This window comes from Periplaneta americana, chromosome 11 (assembly GCF_040183065.1).
Source record: "Periplaneta americana isolate PAMFEO1 chromosome 11, P.americana_PAMFEO1_priV1, whole genome shotgun sequence".
NCBI lineage: Eukaryota > Metazoa > Arthropoda > Insecta > Blattodea > Blattidae > Periplaneta > Periplaneta americana.
The window spans coordinates 124,427,136-124,446,547 of record NC_091127.1 but is presented as its reverse complement, the minus strand read 5'-3'; the positions used below and the strand labels follow the sequence as shown (position 1 = coordinate 124,446,547).

The window sequence follows — 19,412 nt, the reverse complement described above, 5'->3', positions numbered from 1 at the left end:
CAAGAGAAAGAAAGGTTCAGTTAGCAAATGCCTTGGCTACCCTATGACTTTAAGAGGATATTGAGGTCGCGATAGAAGTCGAGAAAAAGAGAATTAGTGACCCAAAGGATATCTTTCTTGCTTGGCTTTTTCTGTTTTAATGTTTACCCCATTCATCAAAATTGAAGACTGTCCTGTGGACGCCACAAAAGATTTAATTGTGTGTAGGCAATGGATCTCATACCAAAAAATGGCAGGAAAGCTTTAAAACAAACTTTAATTTCTTCAAATGTCTCATCTCTTGCAACACGAATCTTGTAATCATTCGAACAATCATTAACGCTGATATAACCTCGGCAGTTGCGAGAGTCGTTAAATAAAATATAACATTTAACATTTTAAAATTTCAGGAGCCAAAAAGATCTGCGATACCTGCAGGCCTACTAAACGACATTTCATACAAGTTGAGAGGATGCGAAGGCATTTCTTTCCCCTTCTACTTACCCTGAGTCCGTCAGTGACAGACCGGTAGCTGTTACCTCTTACACCTGCACCCCCAAGCTGTACACACAAGAAAATAAAATATTAAATAAAGTACATCAGTGAATATAAAATACAGTGACAGAGATGTTTGACGATTATATGTTCGAGTATATTTAAGTGTCGTTCTTACAATATTATCAACTAATAATTAAGTTAAGGAATTTTAGTTTATATTATGAAGTCAGGGGGGAGTGACACAGTGCAGATTGTTCCTTTGTGTATATTGTAGAGTAGCAACTAGCGGTGGAGAAAATATTTATCTTCCGCTCTCAGTAGCTTTTTAATGTGCCAGTTGATATAAATACGAATAAAATGAAATATAAACGCTTAGTAAAGACTTTTGAAATATAGATTACTGGTAAACACCTTCGATAATAAAATTTGTCACTATGTTGAAAGTCAATTAGTCGAACGTTTGTGAGCTGGACAGCAGAATTTTCCCCTTTACTAATAGTAGAGAGTGTGAGCAGAGGGGAAAGACCTATCAATCAAATTGAAATGGAAATTAGTCGTAATATTTCGTTTATCATCCTATCATAAAAGCAATGAGACTACCAGAATCCAGGAAGGTATAAATCACCACATTTGAATAATTACCAACAAAGGAATCAACCAACATAGGCTTTCTATAGTTTTGTATTATTATTATTATTATTATTATTATTATTATTATTATTATTATTATTCTGTTAATGTAAAACGTGGTTCGTTTCTTATTTATTTGATATTTATCTGTTTTTAACATTCTTTAACAGCTCTTAAAACCATGTTTCTTATTCTAATTTGAGTAATGTATTTTCGTTGTTGGGATTTAAATTATGATTCACATGATAATATAATCACGGCCATAGCTCATAAAATTTCATTTTCGTTTCTCTCTATTCTTCACTCTCAATTTCCTCTGCGTCACATTGCTTATATTTTATTTTAGTAGGTTATTTTACGACGCTTTATCAACGGCTTAGGTTATTTAGCGTCTGAATGAGATGAAGGTGATAATGCCGGTGAAATGAGTCCGGGGTCTAGCACCGAAAGTTACCCAGCATTTGCTCATCTTGGGTTGAGGGAAAACCCCGGAAAAAATCTCAACCAGGTAACTTGCCCCGACCGGGAATCGAACCCGGGCCACCTGGTTTCGCGGCCAGACGCGCTGACCGTTACTCCACAGGTGTGGACAAACATTGCTTATACTGGGAAGTTGTGGGTTCCATTATTCCCAGAATTTATATCGTACTTAAAAATACAGCACTGTCTTTAGTAGTTCATACACTCAAGACAGTGTTGGAATGAAAACTGAAGACGAAAATTGTAAAAATACTGGATCATCGACAACAATGAGTTTATGAAATGCATTATACCTTTTCCAACACATTTCTAATATTCAATAACAACACAACTCTACATTATTACGGAATGAAAGTTCTGTTCTGTATTCTTCTGTATAAAGCATGCATAAATAGACGTAAAAGTAACGAAATGAATAATTAACTTCTTTTTTCTTATAGTAGTCACAAAAAAAACACGTCTTAATCTTATATTTGCAGGGAAGGAGTACACGATTGAGAAAAATGACATACTCAAAACTGACGTCGGAGCAGAGTTCGTGTGCAGCGGAGGTGTTGAAGTACAGGGCGGAAATATAACATTCTCCTTCAGACGAGTGGAGTTCCTCGCCTTTGCAAACGACGATAATGTTAAACTACGTAAGTTAAAAACTTTGTTTGAAGACAGGGACATCAACGTTTCTATGAATCCAACAGATTTATATCATATCATATCATATGACTTTATATATCATGTCATACAGCATCATTTTGTATGCCATATGACATCATATTAATATATTATCACACCATACCACACCACACATAACATAACATAACATAACATAACATAACATAACATAACATAACATAACATAACATAACATAACACATAACATAAAACATTACATAACATAAAACATAACATAACATAAAACATAACATAACATAAAACATAACAAAACATAACATAACATAAAACATAACATAACATAAAACATAACATAACATAGCATAGCATAGCATAACATAGCATAGCATAGCATAGCATAACATAACATATCATATATCATATATCACATCATATATCTCTTGTCACATATATCTTATAAATCTATATGTCACATCAAATCATATCATATATAGGCTACCGTAAATCATATGAAGAGTCCACTGCAAGAATGATGGATGTCAGTTTCTTGTCGAAAATGAACCAAGACTGCCAATGTATAGCTTAAGACATATAGAATGTACATAGAGAGTTATATGGCATTAACACTGATAGTAATTGTCCATAATGATCGGAAAATCTCAGTTAAGCTTTGAGCGCTAAGCATTTCAAACTTTCAATTGCTTCTCCTGAAAAATGTATTCCAAATGACATCCATCATTCTTGCAGTGAACTCTTCATATATCATGCATATGATATCATGATATCATACAGCATATATCATTTATCATGTGGTACAGCATCATATTTGTATACCATATACATATACTCTACACCAATTGAAGATACTGGTGTAAGATGAGTCCAACTACATTTTACAGAACTTTTCAGAAGAAATAACAAAACTGAATAAGTGAAGGGATGTATTATTTTACACAAATTTTTTGAACTGATATGAGGTAGTTCAGCAAAAACGAATCATTCTCAATTTTTTTTTCAACTTTTCCATGTAGGGTAAAGTTGCCTAATTCCGTGATATTCCTAAGTCCGTGATAAGTTTCTTTCATTGTATGTCACAAGATTAGGTATCTTGCTACGAAGTTCACCGATGTCTCAAAATTAGGCGAAAGATGCACTCTTTCGGGACAGTTGTCTGTCGCTATGGTCGAATGACAAAGCTTTGACTGACATTCAATTTTAAAAAAGTATCACGGGATTAGGGATATCACAGAAATAGGCAACTTCACCCTACATAATTCTGTTATTGTAATAATCTGTACTAAAACTGATGGTACTGCCTCCAGTTTGCATCATGAAAAGTTATTTTTCAAGTTTTTATGCCTAAAACCTTCAAAATAATATAAATATAATTACATAATAGAAAAAATAAATTTTCAGAAGTTTTTATAGTTCTGTTTATTTTTATTACTTAACAATATTATTAGACCTATATGTCTGTGAAACTCTCATCAAAATGATGAGAATATTCTACTCACTGGCACTTAGAACACAATTGGATGATACGTATGTTGTTGCTAATTCTTTCATTTGAAGGAACTTTGGTTACTTGAGTGGTAGAGACGCAGAGTAAATATCTAAGTCTTCATTAGAAGGTGCGTCGTTATTGCACCAGCTGAAGCAGGCTTCTTTAGGTTTGTAGCTACCCTCTTTATGCACTGGTGTCTTCAATTAGACCGTAAATATAAAATATCTTGTAAATATTATGTAATGTGAAGGCCAGTCGTCTTGCTGGTGTCACGGGTGTTCCACCACTTGCCTATTGTAGTGCGTCTTATTTTACTGTATTTCCTTACCATTAAGCAGCACTTTCACATACACAACTATTCTAGAGGCTTCAGTCAAGCGACCTGCAAGATAGTCGCGATAGAATCTCTTTGGATAATTATTTATCATTACAACTAATCATTTCATATCGCATTAAAAAAAATGTTGAAATTAGAATACATAGTATTGAAGTTCTCATTCCCATTACAATGGGAATTACGTACAGTTTCCCTGAAAAAGGATGAGACGATTGAATATTCCTAAGTCTCAGATGTAAGACACTGCGCATGATCGGAGACCAGAGCACTGATACACAAGATAACGAATATTGAGTTACTTAAATTCAGACTATTTGGTTTGTTACTAGCATCGTTCCGAAATTCACTTCGAAAACTGCAAAAAAAATATGATAATATTACGTAAATGAAAGATAAATATATACATAAATCGTATAGTTAAATCGACAATGGACCTTCATGACTAGATCGACACTCCACACAGAAAGGAAAGCTTTCATGTCGCTTCAATAGCTCAGACGGTAAGACTTCTGCGTGTTGTATAGAAGAGTGCGAGTTCGATTCTTAGTCTATGCAACGATTTTTTTTGTCTAAATAACGTTGAAATAGCTAAGTAACGTTGAAATAGAGTTTTACAAAGTCCTGAGATTAAGTGTTAATGATCGCAAACAATACAAAATTACAAGTTATAATATTATAAACGTTAATCTAATGAATGCATTTATACACACATATACAATGTAAATGCATATATATTAAAAACTAACAATTAAAATGAAATTATAAAAATATATATAATAATAGACAAACTTTTACAAAGGTTTAGAGTCCTTAGGCTATGTAATTTGTTGAGTAATTATTACAATATTTTATTAATAGCTTTCCCATATGTGTAAGAAATGCACTCGCACAAAACAATTTTTGTTAAAAGTATGGCTTTAGATTATTTCATTCTCACACCTTCAGTTAATTTTAACTATGTTATCTACGTGTTTGCAATAGTGTTTAATTTAGTATGCATTCAATTTTATTCATGTTATGATTGAATGAAAAAGCACTGCTGCAGTTATCGACTAATTACATATATTAATACTAATTATTAAATGCATCTGTTAAGTAACCAATTGCAGTATCTTTTGCAAAATCTTGAATGTTTAAGTTGTCAATAATATTTCTGTACTATATACTGTAATACGTTAAAAGAATTTGCAATAGATTTGGGATCCTCTAATTTATAATCATTGGTTTTATTGAAAAAATATTTTCTTTCTTAGGATATCTACAAGTTTAAATTTAATAATATTCCGAATAGATTTAATTGCATTATCTGAATTTTGTACTTTCCTATTCAAATATATTCTATTTCCCTCTTTCATAATTTTTGATAAATTACACTGTACTTCTTGCAGTATTTAAGAACATGAGGATCATTACATTGCAACTCATTACATATAGGTTCTTCTTTTTAATACATGAGATTTTGAAGTCCCTGCGTTATCTACATGTTTTTACTTTTGAATTTTTTCACAACATTGAGTGGAGAAAATCCACTGAAGTGATTATGAAATTAAGTGAAAAATGCAATACATTAACTCTTAATATCAGTAGTACCAGTATCATATACGTTTTTCCAAGATTCATTTTGTAGACATAAATGTAAATAATCATTAGATACAACATTTACGATCCTTTCTTAGTTTTTAAATTAATATTTTGAAATTGTTCAGTGACATTGGAAACACTTAGGATTTGTTTATCATGTTCAGACAAGCCATTTATTATAGGTTCTGTCGAATAGGAATTCAGTCTAATTCTGTGTACAAAACATTTATCAATGGCTGTGCTACTTCAGCTTAGATTTAATTTGATTAGTTTCGCAACAATTGGACTTCCTGTTATATCCTGTTATTTAGATATTTAATTTAGGGTTGATTTATTAACTCTTACTATGCAAGATACCTGTTATTTCAATAATTCTATATCATGTTAAATAGTCATTGTCTACACTAAAGTATTATCGTCATCCCTCATTTCTCATCGTAATGGCGAACCGACGTGACATGAGACAGCGAGTTATAGCTCTAGTTGAGGCTGGATATGGGGCTAGATCTGCTGGCCGTTTGGTCGGTGTTCCTGGAAGTACAGCCGCGAGGTGGGTTATCGTTACCAAAATTTAGGGGAGGTCGAAAATCGCCCTATTCCTGGGCGTCCGCGGATTTCTTCATTGAAAGAGGATGCTCTCTTATTCGAGACAGTTCGACAGGACCCCTTTCTGACTGCTAACGAAATAAGAGCAGTATCTAACTTTCCCGGCTCTTCACAGACTGTGATCAGCAGGTTGAGGAACCGCGGTATTAGGAGCCGGAGGGCTGCGCAAATGGAAATATTGGGGGAAGCACAAGCTGTCGACCGTCTTGCCTTCGCTACCAATCGAGTGGATTTCGATTGGAGAAATGTAATTTTCTCCGACGAAACAACCATCTCGAGTGATTACGAAGGTCCTGTCCGTGTCTATCGTGAGGATGGTCTCCGACATGACCAGCGCTATGTGCACCGACGTGAAAGATCGGGGCGCTTTAGCATATCGTGTTGGGGGTGGATGTCTTACGATGGACCTGGCGTTATAGAAGCATCTATGGCCGGTTTAATGCGGGAACTTACGAGCACATCCTGGAAAATATATTCCTTCCCTCAGCCCGAGAACGTTTTCCCGAAGGAGCATTGCTCTTCCAGCAGGATAGCCATCCCGTGCACTATGCTGCAAGCATTCAAAGATGGTTTCAAAGGAGACCCGAGATCGAAATCATTAATTGGCCTCCGAAGTCACCTGATTTGAATGTCATCGAAAATTTATGGGTGGAATTGAAAAAGAGAAGGATAGTCCCTATGCCCATCGACGCCCTCGAAATCGAGACGAATTATGGGATCAAGTTGTTGACACCTGGGAAGATCTCGCCGGGGATCAGAACTTATTTCACAATCTCGTGACATCCATGAGGATCGACTTAGATCTGTAATAGAAGCTGATGGCATGTGGACAAGATTTTAAGTTAACAGGTCTCTTTTTGTTTCTTATGATTTTTGTTTGAAGAAGAATACTTTTAACTTCCAAGTAAGTTTTATTTTTTTTGACGAGGTTCAGCCAACTTGTAAAACCCAGAAATTGCGCATAAATTATTCCATATTTTTCGACAAATTAGACAGTCGAGGAACTCTGAACAAATTAATTACACTTCAATAAAAAAAAGTTTAACCCGGGATCGAACACGAGACGTTTCGGTTATACAGCGGAACCAACACGCTACTATATGAGCTACCGAGACAAGACAGTGACAGCAGCAGTCCAGAATGTAGATCCCTTAGCAGGCATTTGCCATTCGGTACAGAGAAGCACTGATATTTTGTGATTCGAGCTATGTTGTGAAATCCTGGCCTTAAATGGCAGTCTTCTTCGTGATCCTTATTCTGGTCCTTGTCCTTGTTGTGGTCCTTGTAACAATTCTTGTACTATTTCTCATGTTATGTATCGTTACGTCGATATCGAGTGAACCGCGCTGTAGAACTTTAACTTCCGACGACCAAGAATCGTCTCATTCTTTTTAAGGATAACTGTACGTAAACTATAAAAATTTTAAGTGAAACCTAATAGAATATTTTATGCTCGACCATGCCGAAATGTAGTAATTATACACCTGGTAGCAGCCCTTTAATGGACCTTATTAAAGTACACCTATTCATTAAAGTTCAGGTCTTCCGCCAATCAGAATACGCCATTGTAGCAATATGAAAGCGCAAGTATCGATTATTCTCGGATATGCAATCGAAAAACAACTAGCGAAACGTCACGGAGGCTGGAAATCCAATACTGTCGCAGAGGTTATGTTCTGTTACTATAATAATTAGCGGTAATTGTAAGTAATATTCAAATAAATTCAATTTGTCATCTCGTTTTTAAATTTCTAAATCAATTTCAATGTTGTATCAAGATTAATGTTCATTTTATTCTCTAGATTATATCAAGGTCGTCGACTTTGTTTCTCGGAAAAAATCAATACTTTCGCGTCTATGCACATCTCACAATTTATGAGGTAGGCTATTGCACAGGGTCAGTTCCGTTCCTCACTCACATAACAATAACATGAATAGTTATGAATAATTTCAAGTTAGAAATATGGTCGAGCATAAAAAGTCGTATGAAACTTGCCTATAATGGTAATTAAGACGCTCGTATGAAAATTATGAAACTTGCTTGCGCTCGTTTCATAAACATACTCGCGTCTTAATTACTACCATTATAGGCTCGTTGCATAATGTACTATTATAACACATATATAATATAAGAAAAAAAGGTGTCTGCGAAAATGAACACAGTAATAAAAAACGGTGGTTTCAATTAATTATGCAAAATTGCAAACGTTTTATCAGATAACAAGTGCGATTGTTATAAACTAGATGTAGAAATGAAATTGATGATGTGGAATATTTTACATATGCGCCCTTGGTTTCGGCCAATGTAGAATGCAGTTTTTCCGCATACAAGGTTATACTATCCGACACTCGGCGGTCATTTTCATTTGAAACTTTGAAAATGAATGTTGTTGTTTATTACAGCAGCAATCGAAACCAGGCGAACAGCATGCAAGGAAAGTAAGGTAGCCTACGGAGTAGATGTGATAATAGTACATTATGCAACGAGCCTATAATGGTAGTAATTAAGACGCAAGTATGTTCGCTTATGAAACGAGCGCAAGCGAGTTTCATAATTTTCATACGAGCGTCTTAATTACCATTATAGGCAAGTTTCATACAACTTTTTATGCTCGACCATATTTCTAACTTGAAATTATTCAAACGTAGGTCATGTTATTGTTATGTAAGTGAATAGCGAACTGACCTAAATTGTGAGATGTGCGCAAACGCGAAAGTATTGATTTTTTCCGAGACCGAATGTCATTGACCTTGATATAACGTAGAGAATAAGATGAACATTAGTCTTGATATAATCTGGAAATTGATTTAGAATTGAAAAACGAGATGACAAATTGAATTTATTTGAATATTATTTACAATTAACGCTAATTATTATAGTAACAGAACATAACCTTCTGCGACAGTATTGGATTTCCAGCCTCCATGACTTTTCGCTCATTGTCTTTCGATTGCATATCCGAGAATAATCGATACTTGCGGTTTTATAATGGTACAAAGGTGATTTGTCATTGGCTGAACACCTGAACTTTAATGAGGTGCATTAAAGGGCTACTACCAGGTATATAACTACTACATTTCGGCATGGTCGAGCATAAATAAATTAATGTAGCAGTTAAATATAGGGAAAGCAAAATTGTACGCCATATATAATACGTTTTCGGCATTCTAAAACAGTAATGCAAAACCTAAATACAAAAAAAATCATCTTTTCAGACTTATCTTTTACACTTTGTGACTATTTAAGTATAATTCCCAACAATTATTCTCAGCCCCACCAGCATTTTAGAAATTTTCGATATTAACCCTTATATATATATATATACATGTTGTCTTGATTTTATAATACGCAATAATCGTATATAAAAAACGGAACGTGCTTGCTTAGGCGTGTGTCAAATTCGCTTCCGCTTCCTGTACTTGAAACGCCGACTTCATTCTGATCGGCGTCGTATGTTCACCTCAGACTAATACAAATATACCGATGTCACGGCCCTAGTAATGACGGTCTAGTAAAATTTCCAAAAGCATTAGACTCACAGATAACATTATTTTCTAGGCAAACCACAGAAGTTGCAGAAAAATGTTGTTTTTTGCTTAGTAATTTATGCTCTAGCGCAAGCATTTTTTGGAACTTTATATCGTTTACACCCTCTATATGTAGGTAATGACTCCTATAACGAAGGAAAGGCCGACTACACTACAAGAAAAACGAATTATAGTAGGTCTAATGCTGAGAACTACAGGGACATCACTTTATTTTTACCAACATTTTTAACATTAACCTGGCTATACTCGGAAACTCTGTTGCCCCATTCCATTACAGGAGTTTGATGTTACTAGTGCAATATGTAAACAAATCAGTTTACTAGGTATAGGAGGAGAGAAAAGTAGTGTATCCATTTATGTTGTAGGGAAATACGATATTACGATTTTCAGTTTGATTATCACTTTTACGGAATTTATCAAAATTCAGTAGAGTAGTAACATTTCTTTTTCAAAAACTCAACTTTTCAGGCGGCTATGTTAGTTATGTAATGTCTACTTTATTTAGCATATTAATTATTGGTGTTAACATACAATATAGAAAGTGCATTTAAATTGAGGGGGTCATAAGTAAAGGGCTGTAAGTGCACTTAAGTTACTTTTGAGAAAATGAGGTTTAAATATTTAAGCTTTCGTAAAATCGGTGAAAATTTTATTTAAATTTTAATGTGTGATGCGATTAAAATATCCCTTTGCCAGTAAAATTTTAGATACTTTAGCTTACACTGGATGCACTTAACTCATGTTATTACAAATGCCACTAGTATTCCTTTGCTTCTAGCCACCTCAATTCAAAATAAGCTAATCTGAATTTTTAAATAAGTTGCTGAAAATGGTTGCCGTTCATTACAATGCAGGCTTCAATTCTTTTATGCATATTATTAAAAACATTTTGAAGCATATTCTCTGAAATTGAATTTATCGTTTCTTGAATATAATTTTTAGTACGATATTATTAATATAGGTTCTTTCTTCTATAGAAAATGCAACTATATTTCTGAAACACACTATGCGCTGCAGTGTTTACTTCAGTGCTTGAAGACTTTGAATGCAACAGCGGCCGTAAGGTTGTGTGTCTAACGGGAGCAAGGACATTAGTGAAGGGGTGGGAGTGAAGTACATTCGGAAATGCAGGTACAATAAATATGCAAGTAAAAATAAAATGATGTCCCTGTAGAAATATATGATAAACGTTATAAGCAAGCTTCGAGACTTTGGACCCTATACAATAAGTTTACTGTGCTTGTACTATAGGTTGTTGACTCGCTGCAGGTAGTGAAAGGTAGAGTTATGTTGACGTAACAACGCTGCTATTTAGAGTAGAGTACGGTAGTATGGAGGAACACACACATATGCACATTCTGAAAGTAAATATAGGCTATATTACACAATGACAATGTCAAGAGAATATGAAAAGCATTTATTCTCCTGTCCTTTATAAGCATTTGTGATTAATTATTCACAGTGTTAATGGTGAAAATAAACATGTATCAATTTTAATATCTTCATCTATCCTATTGGTCGTATTTAAAAATTGCAGTTACAGTACCGAATTGCAATGTGCTACAAGATACATTTTCAGTGTCTCAAAAGTAAACCTTTTTCGGTTATCTGCCAAATACAGTTTGTACTGTGAAAAGCTGCGCTCTACGTCGCCTGACGTGATAGGAGCAAAACGAAAAAACCTAACATCATTGCAGTCTCTAAGAGACAGTCCTTTATTCTCGGGTGAATCTATGTCTACTAATTTGCAATATTCATATTACACAATGTTCCATATATTCTATTTTTACATAAAATTGATTTCCACTTCTGTTTTACACGTTCAGTACCCGGTGTACTTGGTGTCTCATTAATTCTCTGTGTCATTTCCGCAATTAATTTGAGGGCTTCCGGCATCTCTTGCTCTGACTTTTCTAGCCTTGTAATAGTTTCAGATACAGTTTGAAAATAGGTTTGCATGAAAACCAAATTATTTATCAGAATCTTCAAATCTAGAACGTTTTTCTTTGCGTATTTGTTGGCATTCATTCTACAGTACCCCCACCCACTATAGCCTACGCTTTACCACTATACTCAGTACGCCGTTACGCGGATTTACCACTGAACTGCTCTATTGGGTCCTAAGTCTCGAAGCCTGGTTATCAGTGTAACTTACACTACAAAACCAAATCAATGACTTGAATATACAATAACTATTCCTAACATCATATGCACGACCAAAGTCCTTCAAAGACGTAAGCATTATATATTGTGTACTTGAAGACATAACCTGCACAATAAGCTTATTATTCCCGTTGAGATAAGTGCTACTTCCACACTCGACTACTCTTACTTAACTTACACAATCGAATAATTTTCTAAGCAACAAATTCACTTTGTATAATTCCTTAAAGGCATGCAAATGTACATATAGTGTATAATACGAGTAACTATGTATGTGTTAGTGCGTGCGTGTGTACGTCATCGAGCGAAGTGACGAAAATAGAATCTAATGTAACTACAATGTCTGAATTGGTTATATAAGTAGACAGAAATGTAGCTAATAACATAAGAATCTAAATAGTTACGAAATGTACAGAAAGTATTTTTCATATTCATGACACTGTTTATTTATTTAATTTCAGAACCGTGTGAAAATCACGAGGATGAACCAGTACCAGAGTTACCAGCAGACCATGGAGATCCAGACATTGGGAATTTCGGTGTAGAGGACTCCGAGACTGGCGAAGCCTGTATCCAAGCAAAAATGGGCATCGTCCTGATGGTTGCATATCAAAACACCGATGGAGTAGTGAGTATAACCATGAATTTAAATTAGTACAAGACAGCTGCAAAATTTTTGCTGTTAGCAAAGATCGGTTATGTAAGATTTAAAAAACTACCGTCGTGATAGTTTTCAGACCCTATTACCTAGACTGTACGGTGTAGAATAATTTACTGGTTCAGCAGCGGTATTGGTGCTAGTGTATCATGTACATTGAAAGTATACGAGGGTGTTTCTGTTGTCTTAAAATGTTGTACATAAAATGTAAACAAAAGAGAAATTTGAAGATATACGATTTGTATTAATTTTCATCATTCAAAGAAAGGAAGAAATTTTTTCTACTGGGATCGTTAGAAGCAAAAATGCAAATTAATCTGAGTGATTAGATAAATGAACAAGTAAACAAAGAATGAATTAGTAAACAAATAAATGGTGAATGAGTGAATTAATGATGAGAAAATAAACGAACAGATGAATGAATAAAAAAGTAGAGCGGTAAGAACAAGTGATTGAGTTAATAAATTAAAGACCAAGTGAAAGGATCATTAAAATAATTAACGAACGAATGAATCGATGGGGATTTAAAGTCGAAAAAGGAATGAATTAATTAATAAAGAAGTGGCAGAATGAATGAAATAAAGAATGAAAAATTTGGAGAATGAAGGAATAAATGTGTAAGGAAGAATCTATAATAATAATAAATCTGTAGCCGAAATTTTTCTGGTAATTTTCGATTTTCCAAAAGTAATTGGTCCTAACATATATAATTAACTACCCTGAAACCGAAAATCGCTTTTTTGAAATTTTCGTTTGTATGTCTGTCTGTCTGTATGTTTGTTACCTTTTCACGCGATAATGGCTGAACCGATTTCGATGAAAATTGGAATATAAATTAAGTTCATTGTAACTTAGATTTTAGGCTATATGGCATTCAAAATACATTATTTAAAAGGGGGGTTATAAGGGGGTCTGAATTAAATAAATCGAAATATCTCGCTTATTATTGATTTTTGTGAAAAATGTTACATAACAAAAGTTTCTTTAAAAATTATTTCTGATAAGTTTTATTTTTTGAAAAATTTTGAAAGGACTGATATTTAATGAGATAAATGAGTTTTACAGTTAAAACAACTGCCATCTAAGGCGGTGTATTGAAATAAAAAACAAATGACTTCGTCTATAAGGGGCCTTGGACACAACAATCGAAAGCTATGAAAGATATCCTACAGATAATGTTTCTGTGTTTGTATGAAGTAATATTGGAAGATAAATTAACCGATTTGTATAATTAATTATTATTTCATCATTAGAAAGTGTAGTTTCTCTGGATGGACATAATGCTATAATGTTATTACAGTAACTTGTGAGTGAATTGAGGACAGGTAAGATTAAAATAGCTTCTTATGCACAGAAAACTTGATAGGTTATTCTGTATATTCATTTCCTGTATTTCTTAAAATAATGTTTATGAATATATTCATTTTTATCTCAGAGAATTAACGAACAACGACAGTGTATTGATTTCGTATGCAGTAATAGTACGTTAGCTTAACAATCCATTATTGTATAATTCAAATTTTAACTATGCTCAATTGAATCGTGTTAAAATACATAAAATATATATGCAACAAATGCAATGCAAAAAATTGGGTAATGAGCCAAGCAGATTATGTTGCGCTGTTGTAAAAGCTGTTCCTCCTGAGATTCAAGAGCTCCCACAACAAATTAAAAACTTTCTAATTCGAGTACATCCGTTATCAACACACTTTTTACATAATATAATATAATATAATATAATATAATATAATATAATATAATATAATATAATATAATATAATATAATATAATATAATATGATATAATATAATATAATATAATATAATACAATATAATATAATATAATATAATATAAACATAATAATAAATCTGTAGCCAAATTTTTTTGTTAATTTTCGCTTTTCCAAAAATAATTGATAATAACAATTAAGAAACATGTTAAAGGAATTGTCATTGCACCAAATGAGTGGTCTCTGGATCAAAATAATCGCATTTTAATATTTTAAATACAATTTATTTATCAAAGCTTCCTCAAATTAGAGGCTGCCATTAGACAAAGCATACAAAACAATACAATAACAAATAGAATGAGAGCTAAAAGAGTAAGAAAAAAGGCAAACAAATACAAAACAAACAATGGCAGTTTACAGAAGGAAAAAAAATTCAAGTAAAGAATCAGTGAAAGCTAAGAATGAAAAAGAAAAATGTTAATGGTGCGTCAATTTTTTCCATACACTGAATTAGAGTCCATATACGTGGTTCCGTAAAAGTTTGACTGACTCTCTAATTATGAGGAGGGCCAGTTCATTCAGAAAAGATTTGTGCAGTCCTAGGGTCTTACAGTAAGTAACATATTAAACGATTTATCCTTCTATCAAACACGAATGTTCCCTGGACCAAATGTCCTATTTTAATTATGTAATTACTTTATATTTATTTCTAACGGGTGCAGCGAAGCGCACGGGTACAGCTAGTACTTTAATAAAAATTTTAATTATGTTTGTTTATTTAACGACGTTAGCAACTGCCGAGGTGATATCAGCGTCGCCGATGTGTTGGAATTTTGTCCCTGAGGAGTTCATTTACATGCCTCTAAATCTACTGACATGAGCCTGTCGCATTTAAGCACACTTAAATACCGACTGCCACCCAGGACCACTAATTTCATAAATATTTGATGGAAAAATATATTAATAAATAATTAATAAATATGACATGGGTGAATAAATTAATAAATATTTGATGAATGAATGAATGAATGTATGAATGAATGACTAAATAGTCCTATAGTGTGGAAAAATCAATGAATAATTACATTATCACTTTCACTGTTTAACTTTGTTCTAGAGTATGCCATTAGGAAAGTCTAGGATAACAGAGAGGGTTTGGAACTGAACGGGTTACATCAGCTGCTTGTCTATGCGGATTACGTGAATATGTTAGGAGAAATTCCACAAACGATTAGGGAAAATACGGGAATTTTACTTGAAGCAAGTAAAGAGATAGGTTTGGAAGTAAATCCCGAAAAGACAAAGTATATGATTATGTCTCGAGACAAGAATATTGTACGAAATGGAAACATAAAAATTGGAAATTTATCCTTTGAAGATGTGGAAAAATTCAAATACCTGGGAGTAACAGTAACATGCCTGTTTTATTATTCGGTTGAGAAGCTTTTACATCCAGTCTGCTGTCAAAAAATCTGAAAGTTAGAATATATAAAACAGTTAAGTTATATTACCGGTTGTTATTTATGGTTGTGAAATTGGACTCTCATTTTGAGAAAGGAACATAGGTTAAGGGTGTTTGAGAATAAGGTTCTTAGGAAAATATTTGGGACTAAGAGGGATGAAGTTACAGGAGAATGGAGGAAGTTATATAACACAGAACTGCACGCATTGTATTCTTCACCTGACGTAATTAGAAACATTAAATCCAGACGTTTGAGATGGGCAGGGCATGTAGCACGAATGGGCGAATCCAGAAATGCATATAGAGTGTTAGTGGGGAGGCCGGAGGGAAAACGACCTTTGGGGAGGCTGAGACGTAGATGGGAAGATAATATTATAATGGATTTGAGGGAGGTGGGATATGATGGTAGAGTCTGGATTAATCTTGCTCAGGATAGGGACAAATGGCGGGCTTATGTGAGGGCGGCAATGAACCTCCGGGTTCCTTAAAAGCCAGTAAGTAAGTAAGTAAACTGTAGAATAGGAATTTATTTTAGTAGCCCTGCAGTCACTGTACTGTACAAGGAAACTCCCCTCCCCTCATTCCACTGTGCTAGTCGCATTTTGCTACTCGACTTCTAAAAATGCAATAAACTTTCAATGTAACTGTGCATAAATGCGACAACCACATTGGACTTCAGGAACGAAGATGGTAATGGAGAAAATGAAATCAGAGATGTGTAGGAACTAATCAGTTCTGGAGAATCTAAATTTAAAGGAAATGTTAATGCCATGGGCATTGTTCAAAAAGATATTGAGTAACAGATGTTCAGGAATGGATTTAAAAGCGTTGGTGCAATTCATGTAAGTTAAGTGAAAAATTTCTGCTAATTGAGTTACATAATTCCACGGCATACTATAAATTGTGAACGAGAATCTAGTTGCTTGAACCTTCTAAAAACTCTAATTAGAAACCGCCTTTGAGTAAAAAGAGTTAGCATTCTGATAACAATAAATCCTGAAACCCCTAAGAGTAAAGAATTTCAATGTTTAGAGTGCCCATAAAATAACGTATAATAATGTGATGTGAATTCAGCAGTAATTGATTCTAAATATACCTACGTCTAATGATTTACTTACATAAGTAATTCTAGAGTGTGGGAAGATGGTTTAAAAGTAATAAAATTCCAAGAAACAAACTACATAACTCTTTGTTTCTGCATACTTTATTAATTTTTATCTTTCTGTACAATTACTTATAATATTACACAAGTTTTTCCAGTTAGCACAATTATAATTTTCAATTTGTGCATTTTCTCTACTGGCTTTTAAGGAACCCGGAGGTTCATTGCCGCCCTCACATAAGCCCGCCGTTGGTCCCTATCCTGAGCAAGATTAATCCATTCTCTATCATCATATCCCACCTCCCTCAAATCCATTTTAATATTATCTTCCCATCTACGTCTCGACCTTCCTAAAGGGGAGACTGGGAGATGATAAAAGTTTCTCAACCGAATAATAACAGGCATTCCCCATATTTATTCTGTGTTTAATTTCCTCCCGAGTATCATTTATATTGTTACTGTTGCTCCAAGATATTTGAACTTCTCCTCCTCTTCAAAAGATAAATTTCCAATTTTTTATATTTTCATTTCGTACAATATTCTCCTCACGAGACATAATCATATAATTTGCCTTTTCGGGATTTACTTCCAAACCTATCTCTTTACTTGCTTCCAGTAAAATTCCCGTGTTCAATATAGAATATATATTGGACATGTGAAAGCATAGAAATTTGTCCGGTTCCAAGAAAATATTTCTAACATAATGAGGTGTCTAACATACAGAAGTGTCCAAATACAGAGGTTTCACTGTATTAGTAAAAAATTCAAGCTCCTTACATGATTTCTTTCTTTAATCTGTGAAGACGTGCAAATTTCTAAAGTCTCCTTAAGCTCTATAATAGGCTATGTTAACTACACAAGAGAATCCCACTATTCATTGGTGTAAATTGTTGATTCATAATCTTTACAGATGAGGATGGAATGCGCGAAAGGGCAGATGATGATGATGATGATGATGATGATGATGATGATGATGATGATAGCAGAGATTCAACATATTAATCAATGCTTTTTTCTTAGTTGTCTGACTTGTTATGTTTAACAGACCAAATATGCCAAAGTCGAAGTCCCGGAAAATGCACGCGTTTCTGGATCTTGCTCAGCAGAGGACGACTCACAGATTCTGATATTATCCTGGGGAGGCGAAGTGGCAACAACCCCTTCATCGCGAGCAGCAAGGGCAGACTATGATAATATAGTCACTATGTCTTTCAAAAAGACTGAGGAGGAATACTATGTAGATAACATCGAAGTAGATGTAGTAGTGGATGAAGAACGCTTCCCGGGTGCAATAAGTAAGTATCATATGCAATACATAGAATAGTGATCGAATATATTAGACACACATCGACAAACTTTACACCGAAGGGTATTATCACATCTCACGATTGCTTTCAACCACGAAATTCTTAGTTCTTTTTAGGAGTCTATTAGAGATGAAAAACGACAGAGAAAACAAGAGTAACAGCGCCAGCAAAGCTGAAAACCCGCACAACAATGTTGCATTACGTCGCGTCCTTGACGTAAACACGCTTCTGAGTGTTTCGAGATGCCGAGATTGATCACTCCTGAAGTCCCGAACGTGAGGCAGCCTTGAATCGCCACAGTTGTTTATACCTGACTGAACTTTGGCAACTGTCATATATGTATAAACAATCAAGTAGCCTATTTCAAACATCATCTCTACCTTTCAGAGTATAATAATCCGTTCCCCAGTCTTTATTTAACTACTAGGCGCTTATTAAAAGGCTAGGAATTTTTTTTCTTATGTATATGATAAAGTGTGCAATCTCGAGTAAAAAGATATTAATTTCATGTTTTATGTTTCTTAGAAATGCAAATTAATTTGAGAATTGTTTTTTATATAACTATAGGTAATATCATGTAATGGAACCAGAACATTTGGTAACTAAGATATTCTGTTTTGTCTTTTTGTCTCATTTAAACAATTGTGTAATTTATTTCACTGATGTATGTTATTCAAAGTTACGAAATTTTTCCACGCCGACCAAATGTTATTTCGAGAATGACGACCCGAGACTCGAAAGACAAATGCAGCGAACACAGCGAGCGAGAGCGGCAGTTAGTTTCGTTTTTCTCTAGAGTGTATGCTCTGGTACAACTAGATTTGGTCTAATTGCATGTTGCAATCAACAGCACTTCTTTAACTAATAAAATAAAATAAATAAATACACAATTCATATACCAATAATTATATGTAATACGCTGTTAAGATCTTTTACGTTCCAATGGCTCGATTAGGTTTGCTTAGGTTCTATCACCCAAACTGGATGTTATCAGATCCTATTTTATTTTCACATTTTATTCACCGAAAGGTTAAGCATGAATGAAAATTATAATTTAGATATTAATAGTATAGGCAAAGAATACCAAATGATCGTGTCTCATTAACTGCAATCCAATGTAGCATCTGGTTACAGTCAAAGATTCTACGCTTCAAATTACAGGCAGTTAGACCAATCGCGGGAATGAGCGCTGTAAA

General features: G+C 34.0%; 1 protein-coding gene across 1 annotated transcript in view; it reads left to right on the top strand.

Moving 5' to 3' along the window:
- The window catches only part of LOC138708547 (platelet binding protein GspB-like), a 68,137-nt gene that overhangs the window by 46,024 nt on the left and 2,701 nt on the right, over positions 1 to 19,412 (top strand). Inside the window, exons 4-6 of the mRNA XM_069838663.1 lie at positions 2,067 to 2,225; positions 12,419 to 12,585; positions 17,955 to 18,204. Of these exons, the coding sequence (XP_069694764.1) occupies positions 2,067 to 2,225; positions 12,419 to 12,585; positions 17,955 to 18,204 (576 nt within the window). The remainder of the gene's footprint in view (positions 1 to 2,066; positions 2,226 to 12,418; positions 12,586 to 17,954; positions 18,205 to 19,412) is intronic.